The sequence below is a fragment of the Heliangelus exortis genome, chromosome 5, assembly GCF_036169615.1.
Source record: "Heliangelus exortis chromosome 5, bHelExo1.hap1, whole genome shotgun sequence".
NCBI lineage: Eukaryota > Metazoa > Chordata > Aves > Apodiformes > Trochilidae > Heliangelus > Heliangelus exortis.
The window spans coordinates 42779964-42792052 of NC_092426.1; the positions used below are offsets into that span (position 1 = coordinate 42779964).

General features: G+C 39.4%; 1 protein-coding gene across 3 annotated transcripts in view; it reads left to right on the top strand.

Annotated features, from left to right (window-relative positions):
• Positions 1-9131, top strand: part of SLC1A2 (solute carrier family 1 member 2) — a 58930-nt gene extending 49799 nt beyond the window's left edge. For all 3 annotated transcript variants that reach the window (XM_071745041.1, XM_071745042.1, XM_071745039.1), the window contains one exon: positions 393-9131. In XM_071745041.1, coding sequence (XP_071601142.1) covers positions 393-467 — 75 coding nt within the window. In that variant the 3' untranslated portion in view covers positions 468-9131. The remainder of the gene's footprint in view (positions 1-392) is intronic.
• Positions 9132-12089: the final 2958 nt, after the last annotated feature.

Below are 12089 nucleotides of genomic sequence, written 5' to 3' on the forward strand. Positions count from 1 at the left end.
TGACTATTCTGCATTGCTAAGGAATTCTACTGAAAAAATACTAATTTCTACGTTTAAAACAAATAAACTGTTTTTTAAATAATCCAGAGAACATTATAGGAGATAGAAGGAGTATAATAAGAAAGATTTATTAAAAAGAAAACTACAACAAAAGCTAAGAAAATATGGAACTTTTTTCTATTGCTAATGTTTTCTAGTCAGTATAATAAATGAACAGAGGAGTCTCACTTTCTGAGAGTGTTGTGAATTCTGAATAAATACATTATGCATATATAATAAGACATGGTGTATGTAATTCCTGTAGAGATCATGCTATTCCATATAAAACTCATGACTTTTCTTCTAAAAGTGCCTTGGCCTTTAAGTCAACTGTTGATGATAATTACTTCCAGGTAACACTGGCAACCAATGGAAAATCTGCAGACTGCAGTGTTGTTGAAGAAGAGCCTTGGAAACGTGAAAAGTAACAGAAGAGATTCCTAGCTCCATCTTTAGTAAGCCCTGAAGCTGTCTTCTGGCAAAAGATATCACAATTAAAGAAGATTTCTCTCTTTTTTTTTTTTTTTTTTTTTTTCTTTATAACATCTACAGTTTCTGCTTGCTTAATTTCTTAACTGAGACTTAGCAAAAATCTCATGAAGTCATTGTAGTGACTTTTCCAAGAAATGATCCATAACCATCTGTCTCCCTTGTGTTACTGTCTGGATGATGCAACTGGAGAATACTCCATGCAGTGTAATGTGCTCTCACCCACCTCCCTCTCATTCAAGACACAGAGAATGTAAATGCTGCAAAATGGGAAGATCAAAGTGCCAGTATGGTTCACTGCAGGGACTCAGGGTCACAAATGCAAGAGCAACATCACTCCATGTAAATCTTCAAGTGTTTTGGTGACTCTCGTGGCATACCTTATCTATTTAGCACTGTATGGCTAAAATACCTTTTGAAAATGTCCGTAAAGGTTTCAGTTTGTTTTGATAATAACAAGCACTGTAATTTTGTTCCTAGTTGTACTTCAAACTGAACTTGGACCCAGGGGCAAAACTGATGTATAGAAGTCAATAAACTATGCCAGACATTTTGTTAAATAAGTACAACTAGTTAACAAGACTTTAGGTTTCTATATGCATGTATTGTTATTTTGGGCTGCAGTCCCAGGGCAGATGATGTCCCACTTTATGATGGGGCTGTGCTGCTTCGTGGCCACCAAGCATCATGTAATACAGCACAGTGTAATGGCAGGAGTGGGAGTTCCTTCTCTAAATCTCTACCTTTTGTACAAAATACAGAATTCCATGAGATCAGCAATGCCATTCCTATTCAGAGTAGGTAGTACCTTACTATTCAGTCTGCACCGCTGATGTCAGATACCTCCTCTCATGGATGGGACTGCTCAAGTAAGATTGATCACTGATGTTATGATTGGTTACTTGATAATGAGCTATAAACAAACTCTGAATCCATTATTCTAGGAAACTGAGAGGTTTTGAATGTGATGATGATCAGTAGCATTTGGTATGAAGTTAAAGCTGTCTTTCAAGTGATATTGCAGAAAATCGGTAAATCCTGAATTAATTGCTAAGCCAAATCTCATATAAAGTTAACAGAATTTTGCCAGGTTTAGTACTGAATGAAGAATAAACCACAATTTCAGGACTTAGCCCTGTATATAGAATATACATCTCTTTCTCTCTTATTTTGAAAAGTAACAATTCATACAACTCTCCAATGTTTCTTAGCCATGTTTCTTAGAGCACGTGGCAGCTGAATTAACAAAATGGTGGGTTTTGGCTGCTTTTGCTCATCTGCATTCATATAAAATATCTCCAAAAATGCACAATAAACTGAGCTAGCCAAGACTACTTGCAGGATTAATGATGTGCAAGATCAAGCCCATTGTCAGAGCATCCCTCACATAAGCATTTGTTGTCATGGAATATTTTTCTTGCCATTGTATTTTTGTTCTCACTTGCATGCCAAGGATGCAATTCACAGCAAAATGGCTCATGTAATTTAACAAGTAGTGAACTAATGTTAAATCTGTACACCTGTAACATTTATTAGAGGTGGAGACCATTTCCAGAGGCCTCTTGAATCATCTTAAGGATTTTTTTGATAAGGGATGTAATTGCAGGATATTCAGAGAAGTGGTAGGCAAGTTGTCTTCTCTTTTCTTCAGTCTTTGGTATAAGAATATCCAGAGATAACCAATAACCAGCTGCTGCTTCTCCCAGATTGCAATCAAAGACAATTATACCACTGGGTTATGAGCCAGAGATGTGCTTGGGACAGACTGTAGATACTCTGAAGTGTTCCCTACTCTGAGTGCACTGGCTCACATCAAGTGAAACATACTGTGAATTGGGTGCTAGTTATATCCAAGAATAACATTAAACTTTTACTCTAGGTTATATCCAGCATTGTCGAGCTGGTTCATGGCACAGCTTGCCCATTAATAGATGACATTCCAGCTTCTGCACCATAGCGGTTTTTAGGAGCAGCTACACCAATTACTGGCTTTGAAAGTAGCTTTAGAAAACTGGTCCATGACCTTTTAGCTTTCATTTGGAACTGCTTAGCAGTTGGAAACAAATAGGAATGCCAGCAACATGTGACTAGGCAGCTTCACAAAGTTACATACTGAGAAACACTTAGAATATGCTTATAGGTACCCACCTGGGACATACTATCCCCTGGAGAGTGCTTTTTTTGAATGGAGCCTACAGGAGGAAGGAATGAGGTGCTGGAGAAACTCCACCCACATAAGGGAGAATTAGTTTGCATCTTCTGATTAGACTAGAATAGCAGACTGTGATTTTAAAACAATGATTGTGTAGATACAGTAACTCAGGGACATTTCAAAAGATAATTACAGTGGTATTTCTCTATTTAAATGTGGGTGTGGGAGGAGGAGTAAAGTTGTTTTTGATATACTTCTCTGCTTTTAGCCTGACTGAATATTTAGTGTAGTGCTACACCAGTGCAGCACTGTATTTAATGATCAAAAAGCCTTCCATTTCTCTGGGAAAATATAACTCACTCTTGGCTTGCATTTCTCAGTTTGCTCATTCCACATGAGGCTGAGTTGCTACTTAACTATAGCTAAACAGACAGCAGCCTAGCAACCAGCCACTCCAGCTCATACAAGGTCCCCATTTCAGCAGGCAGTGCTGGTTACTGGCCAGGGTCTTTTTGGTTTCACTAGGAGTATTGGATGCATTACTTTTCATCTGGCAAATCTTTATATTTGTTTGCAATGCTGGGGGGAAAAAATGTGAAAAGCACAGTTGAAAGAGATTTGTTTTCTGTGTAGTTCATAAACAAATTAACATTTCTTTCCACATTCATCTCATTTGCTGCTCTGTCACTCCCCCCCACCCTTGTCTATGCAGTTGTGATACCCTATGGATTGCTGACAGCACACTGGCACATGGAAAAGTCTAGAGCAGGCAAAGATTCAGTTAATTGGATGCTTGATTAAGTACCTGCCTATATATTTGCTTTTATGCATTTACTGCTGAAGCTAGAGTGGCTTTTTCTTGCTGTTCATTGAAACTAAAGCACACTGTACATTATAACTACAGAAGAGGTGAAGCACTTTACTGCTGAGGTCAATTCTTCATTGCAGCCCTTAGGAGATAAAGGCTGCACAAGCATCATAAAAACTCGTCTGAGTCCTACATGTGGAAGTGCTTCAGATAGGTAGGGAATAAGCCATTCAAACCATGGTATGAGATGTGCTCCTCCCTTATGAATCAGTGAGAAACTCAGTATGTCTTTGGAAAACTGTTTGCTGTAGTATAAGCTATGCCTGCAATACTCTGACTCCATGAAAGCCCCATTGAAATCTGTATGAGTCACAAGCTTCCAGGAAAGGTTAAGTCCCTTCCTGTCTCCATTACATTATAAAAGTTTTCACAATCCCATTCTAGGGAATAGACTTTGTCTGCTATTTATAATGACATTGATTCTCACATCCAAAAGATTTCTGCCAAGATGCTTCTCTTTTGCCTAATTGTTACTATGCTACAAGTACAGCAATGAACTTCAAACTCAGCAGAAAAGGATCACAACCATTACAGCTTTTTTCCATTTCTTCTCTGAGATACAGCTGATCTCCCTATCTCCAGGGCTGTCTCAAAGCACATGGAATTCAAAACTTTTTGCCACTTTAAAAAGTACGAGTAGTACATATTTCTGATTTGGATTCCATTACTCACAGGTCATCAGTTTTCCAGCAGCAGATACTCAGAAGAGCACACTGTTCAGCTGAGGAGGTGCAGCAAGGCTTCAAAGAAATTTATCCTGGCAACCGCCTGGATTTTCTTTGCTTCTCACCTTCACTTATGTTGCTACAGCCTTCTTCCAGCAACACAGCAGTGATCTCACAAATCCCCAAAAGCACAGGGAGTTTTAAATCTCACCTGTGACATTCACTTTGGGGTAATTATCTTTTAAAAAGCCCTGAGCTTTAGTACTGAAGAATCCTTTTGTGAGATGTAGAGGTATAACTGTTCCTCACTTCATTAAGTTCCATTGATCTATTTTTATTGCTGTATTTTAATTAATTTACAAAACGATAAATAAGAGTGTTTTATAAAAATGTATTGTAATATTATTCTGTTATAAGCCAGAATATTATCCTCGATTTTATTACTATGACTTCTAAGGCCACAATTAAAGTATTTTTCATATTAGCTATTATGACAGGTGTGTAGTCCATTGGAACAATTCACTTCAGCTGTCATTCACCATATGAGACTTTGTATGACCATTTGTTCATCTTCACAATGATATTTTTGAAAGTGTTACCTTCTTGCTCCCAATTTACCTGAAACAGTGCATTTAGTTTATATGCCTTCCAAAATCATTGATCTTTCTTCCCACTTAGACATTGAGGCCATAGACAAAGGTAGACTGCAGTTCTGCACACCTAAGGCAGGACTCCTCTTAAAGTCCTCAGCAACACTGCCTGGGTACAAATTTTTTTCTCCTGATCAGCTTTGATGTTAAATTGAAATCTGCTGCCATAAAGGAGTCACACTGCTTCTGATGGTAATTTTTTTTTACTTCTTGTATAATTGGGCTCCCTGACACAAGGCTGTAGGGAGCCATCCTTCACACATCCACACGATGCCAGAGACATCTTCTCCTGCTTGGGGGAAAACTGGGAGCCTGCCACACCCAGGCTGATACCAATCCCAACAGATAAGATGGCTGCACCGTTATTTTGTGGAAAACCCAGGCTCCAAATAGTGAAAAACCCTAAAGTATATGTCTGAGCCACTGAGTAGGTCTCTGCTTGTCTGGGATGGAAATAAACAACAGCCTAATGCAGTATGTGAGGAGGGCATAAAACTTATGAGATTTCCCCCCTCACCAAACCCTTGATCCCCTTTCACTTCTAACTGCAGAACCAATATTCACTTCTGCTGCAGAACCAATGTTGGTCAATGCCAGAGAGTCCAATCTTTTTGTATGTTTTTTTCAGAATTCAGGAGTCCTGCAGTTGCCTTTACCAATGCTCTGTAGCACACACCATTACACAAAGGGAAACTCACAGGCAGCATCAGACACCCTGCACAGTCTGGGAACTGTATAGTGCTTTATACAGAAATAGTAGAGTTTGCAGAGATTTTTTGTATCCTTCTTTTCTATTATTATTTTCTACAGTTTATCAAATACTGCATGCAAAGTGTGTTTACAAATTGATTTTTCAGTCAGTGTTGTAAATTAGAGCATTTCCATTTTGGTATTAGTTTGTGAGTTCTTGTGTACTCCAGGTTGTCCTTCTGTCTCAAAGACAGCTGCATCCACTTCCATCCATCCATCCAATGTATCCTGCTCCTTTCTTTCATCTATCCCATTTCCTTTGTGTGGACTCTAACTTGTAGAATGCATGAGTAAAAGCTGCATATGTATTTATCCTTTTCAATATTATATGTTCCATACCGATTTAGTTATTATTAGAGATTTTAGAGGATTGTGCTTGTTCTCTGGAAACTACAGAGCAGACTGAACTAAATTATCTCATATCTGTAATTTACAGACACACTAATATTTTCTTATGAATTTTTCTATCTGACCATATAAGGTGGGGGGGATAATCCTTTATACGTCATCTGTACTTTAGACCAAAACAGATTTCCTATAAAATTTAGAATTGGAGGAGTATTTTTGTGTTATATTTAGTAATGAATTATATAAAAAAAGCACAAAATGCAAGAATCAAATAGGAATTTCAAGATATACTTAAATGCTGCAATTTAATATGGAACAACGTTATAATCATCTGAACAATATTCTAGATGGATTGTCTTGGGCAATCATCTCTCATTTTTTACCATTTTTCCTGGTGCTACCTTTGCTAAATCTTGCAGTTCTTTCTTAGGATGTGATTAGGTATAATAGACTGATACTGAGTACAGTTTATAGAAAACTGGAGATCTGAGTAGGCAAAATGTATATTATCAGGTACTCAGTCCATCTTGCCACACTATGCTGGATATGAGTTCATATACAATGGAAAGAATTTGTGATTTACCACCTACCTTTACCTTCTTGGAAAGGGACCAGCCACCATGGGACCAATGTAATTGGGTCACCTCCTGCTTTCTTACGAAGTTTGAAGAGAAGAACCATCATTTTTTGTTGACCAGGATAGGAGAGAGTAACAACTTCTCTGTTAGTGTCATCTGTTCCCATTAGGCATAAAGACCATGGCTAGAATAATTTCTATTAAATTAACAATAAACTGCTTTAGAGGAATAAAATAAATTAATATAAATATTTATGACACATATCACAAAAAAAGCTTTTATGACCTACTAGCTCTTTGAGATTAAAAAAAAGAAAGAAGAAAAAAGAAAAAGGAAAAAGAAAAAAAAAAAGAAAGAAAAAAAGAAAACTTTTTGCTAGAGCACATAGTGACAAAACAGGGGAGATTGGTTCCAAAATGAAAGAGGGTAGACTTAGATTGGATATTAGGAAGAAATTCTTCTGTGTGAGCATGGTGAGCGTGGGTAACGTTGCCCAGAGGAGTTGTGGACGCCCCTTCCCTGAAAGGCCAGGTTGGATGGGGCTTTGAGAACCCTGGTCTAGTGGAAGGCATCCCTATGATTCTCTGATTCTAAGACATTTAAAAGAAAACAGTGCTGTCCCACTGTGACTGACACTGGGTATCTCTTTACCTATTCAGAAATCTACGGGGCCAAGTTATTCTGCTGAGGTTTTGGAGACAAAATTTCTAATAGGTATACATAGAGGAAGTATGTTGATTTACCCTTGTATTTTAATGTCTACCTTGTCTTTTAAATCAAGTGTACCAGATATTATCTTAGTGGGAACTGCAGATAGAATAGTGCTGCGTTACTGTAATAAATGTAAAATCTTATTGATATTTTGACATTTTGTAGAAGCATAATGTCCAGTGCCTCTCTGCACTCAGTGTAGATAATGTAGCTATCAACAGGTAATTTCAGTGAAATAGTGTATAGAGTATGCTTAGCAGTGTTTTAATTTAATATAATTGGTTTCTGTGTATTGAGCCATAGTAGAAAATTTTACTCTTTTGAAATTTTGTGTACTTTCTGGTTTTCATTTGGGGTTTGTTTCCCTTTGGTCATTCAGCAGATTAGGTTCCTCAACATAGTTACTGCTTTATCTATTTCTTATGGAGTATTCTGTTCTGATAACAGTCAGAATGATGTATGCAGCCAACTTACTGTAGGTACAATATTTTGTCTTTGTTAATACCTGCATGAGTGTAGTTCCCTGGCAGTGAGTGAAAGTGAGCCCAGCAGAGATTTCCTGCCTTGCAAATGCAGTTGTTTATGACATTAAGACCTAATGTTCACCTAGAATTATTAGTTTCTGTTTTGTTTTCTTCTTGTTTGCTTGAAATGGTGGGACTCTCCACCACCAGAAGTCAGTCACTGTTTAAATTGACACAGTGAATAAGGGGAAATCCATTTAAGTGCATTCTTGCTGGATGACCTGGGTGCTTTTGATTCTACTAACTGTGCATCATTCAGCCCTTACTCGTGTTACAGCACCACAGAATCCCTGCAAGTCACTTCCAGCTCCTTCTTGGCCACAGCTGTCATCAAATCAAGTGCAGTCCTATGGCTCTGACTGGGGAAGGGGCTGCAGGGTCTCTCCAGAGTGCCTGAGAAGTCCAAGCAGGGACCTCTCCTTCATCCCCTTCGCAGGAAGAGTCTCTGAGAAAGATAAATACACTTCTGAGCAAAGGTGCACTGCTTCTTTCTTTGTTAAAAAAGGATATTAATAATTATTGGAAACTAAATGCAAAGCTAAGTGCTTTTCAAGCTATTGTGGTTGTACAGGCCTTTTCTATATGAAAACTCTGTCTGATTATAACGCAGACACATGAACTGTATAGTCAGTGGCAAAAATCTGAAATCAGGCCGACAGTTCAGATCTCTGAGAAGCCAAGGCCTCTTTTTGGGCCATACCTTAGAGTGGTTCTGATAGAACTTAGGACAAGAGGAAGAAGCTGGTTCATTCCCAGGTACCCTGGGCCTAAATCTCATAAGTATAATCATGCCCTTGAAGATAAAAGAGACCAAAACAGGCCCCAAAGCACAGAAGTTTGATGAGTTGCATTATGATGCTTCAGTATGAGTTGCACAGCAAAGTGCTGTGTGCTGACTCTTCATTATCCCTCACCCCCTCTAAGTGACCAGGCATGAGTATGCATGTTTTGAGGTGGTTCATCTCAATATAAGGGGAATAAAGTTGTTCTTTTCCTTAGACTCAAAAATCTCCCCAGATTTTGAAATTACACACTATACAGTATCTATAGAACAGCTTGTTTAAAAACTAATGGATGTAGATGGTAAAATATCTCTCAGCTCTGGGCTCTGTCCATGTATATTGTAGTTTGAATGCCTTGCAGACTGTCTATTTTGTAGTTCAGATCCTTACCTCCTTACAACAATTGGTAGTCAATTGCTTGTAATGCTTTCTTATGGTGTGAACTGATATCTGTAACTTTCATGCATAAAACAACTAGGCATTCTTTCTATACTGGAAATAGCTGTGAATATATTTCCCTAAGTGATGTACCTTTTATGTACATATCATGAATAAATGTTGATTCACAATTTTCATGGCTTGTATCTGTGAGTTTTAATGTCAGCCTGGGCTCAGTGTGGGAATGCTTTAGGTGGGAATTCAGAAGAAGCAGTCTCATGTCACAGGGTACATGTTCTGAAAACTGCAAGAAGAGAGTACAATTGGACTTACTTTTGCCAAAATATTAGAAATCTCATCCTTCACTGTATCCTTCAAATACAGGGTTCTGGCTGCAGCCGAGTTCATTTGCCACAACGGTCAGGATGGACTAACTACAGCTCGCGGCAATGAAGTCCAGAGGGTGGGAAGAGTCTATATTAGAAGAGTAGAATAATACAATGCAATGGCTGCAGTTGCTTTAGAAACCTACTTCCCTCCCTTGGCTGCTAAAATACATCTCATCCTCATAGCCTTTCTAAAAAAATAATATATAAAGCCTCTAGCTGAACACCTGGAGCACTTTGTAAAGAAATCAGCTCTGTTTAATGTATAATTAAAAAATGCTCCTGGAGTGAAGAGTGTCCCAGAGGCATGGCAGCTGCCAAGTATGGAGAGAAAGTTCCAACATTTATTCAGAGAGGGGCACAGGCTATAGAAATAGTGGAAGTGCTGTTGTGTCATCCAGACACATAACCAACACCCAGACTCTGAGGTTTAACAGTCTGCACAACCCTAAGCTTCCATTTTACTCATCTAACCAAGGCCAACATCTGCTTGAGAAATTTCCAAAGAAAATCCAGGCACAGCAGGAAGTGGCTTTGGCAGCTCTTCAGCTGGCAGCCTGCCCTCTGAGTCAGTCATGAACCAAGTCTTAATGAAGTACCAGGAAGATCTTTAGGCAAAAGATAAATCTGAGGCCCAGGCTACCTCCTAACATTTTTTAATATACCATTTATACCCTGATGTGGCCTCATCAACAAGCTGCTGATGTAAAATTCCCTCCCGAATTTTGTTGGACTGAGGATTCCCCCTCACTCACATATTTTATTTGCACTGTGTACTTTCAAATTCCTTCCATTAGAAATGGTTATTCTTTTGTTATACATCAAGCCAAAAAGTTTGAAATGAAGGGCTCAACACTATTACCTGTTAGTTATGTTTTTCAAAGCAATGTTTCTGCAAGAATGACCTAAAAAAAAAATCAACCCATGAAGTATCCAGTATGAAGTTTTCCCTTCTGAAAATGCAGACCCCAAAAGCTGATTGTCTAAGCCCTTGCAAGCTGTGTTCCTCTCTTTCTCCACGTTCTCAGCCTTGATGGAAAAGATTATTGCTGGAGAGTCTTTTTATCTAGAATGTGTCACTCTCCACAAGAAAGCATCCTCTATAAGGTGCTGTAAAAGACAGTCATGAATCATTAACCTATATTAGGAGGCATTTCTATCTGCCCTCTCAGAAAAACCCACTTAAGGGCTGCTAAACCTTATACAGTCTTCCCCTGCATTAGATAGCACGTGTAAACAGGAAAAGGATATGAAAAAAGCAGGTGGCCCCAACTTACAGTGCGTTAGGGGAAAAAAACAAAAAGCAACATGAAAAACGAGAGTTGGGCAACCAAAAGTAATTTGCAAATGTCTAGTCCAGCAGGGGTGGAACCTCCCTGAGCTGTGCAGAGCCCTGGGCAGGGCTGGTTCCACAATGCCAAATGGGTCTCTGCTCTCTGGCAGGAACAGCAAGCAACACGAGTTCTCTTCTGCTGCAGCAGGCACAGGAAGGAACTCGGTTCATGCGAGATCAGGTCTTGTGTTATCAGGGCAGGCAGGGGCTGTGGTGATAAGCAAAATGCCTATGCACAGACAGATAAATGACAAAGCTGACTACGGCTCACCAAAACCTGCAGACATCAGATCTGGAGGAGTGAGGCCTTCTGCAGTACGAGGATGAGTATTTGGAAGCTCAAGCAAGGTTTTGTCTTTCACAGCGTTGTGAAATCATCCTTGACTAATCTGGCAGCCTTCCATGAGGTTGTGAGTCAATGGGTAGATGCAGGGAGAGCAGGGGATGTGGTCTACCTTGACCTTAGCAAGATACAGACCTTGACTTTTGGCACAGTCTCCCATAAGATCCTCGTGAGCAAGCTCAGGAAATGTGGGATAGAAGAATCCACAGTGAGATGGATTGAGAAGTGGTTACACAATAGAGCCCAAAGTGTGGTGATCAATGGTGCAGAGTCCAGATGGAGACCTCTGACCAGGGGAGTCCCCCAGCGATCAGTGCTGGGTCCAGTCCTGTTCAGTATCTTTATCAATCACCTTTGCAATCAATCAGCACCAGGTTGATCCTCTGAGCTGTCTCACCAGTTTCTCTCGTTTTTGATTGGCATGTGGTGGGTAAGCCTCATGCCTGTCCTCTGCACAGGAGGTGTCATAACCCTTCTGGGACAAAGCCTAAGTTTAGCTTCTAATTCATTAGCTGAACAAAGAAGCATCCTTACCTAGAGATAATTTGAGATTTTCTCTTAAAGAAACTAACTAGGAAATGAAACACACGAAAATTGCAGTGTTCTTCAGATAACCCAGTAACTACAAACTTGTCTCCACTTATCTGAACTACTGCTGAAAAAACCCAAAACACGCTTAACTGAGTTGATAACAAAAGACTTTACAGTAAAACAAAATCTGTGTATTTGCAAAATAGGGTACAGATAGACAGGCAGAATTTAGATACATCTTGCCAGTGCTTGAACAAAGCCACATAGCAAATAATTTCGTAGGTCCAAAAAGTACAATGAACCCAACATCTGTTTTCTAGAGATTTGCTGTGAGGTTTGTATCACTAAAGGCTGTAGCACAGAGCACTCACAGGAAGACTTTTATCTCCCTTCCTGTGGTGTTGTCAGCTGAGATCACTGTTTCTGGGGTACAGGGCCCAGCTATGGTGGCTTCATCTTAGAAAAACTCATCCTACAGCTGAAAGCTCCTGCCTGTCTCTGAGTTACTGTAGGGGTGCTGCCAGCAACATGCAGCAGGTGCTGGTTGGTGAAGCAAGTGGAC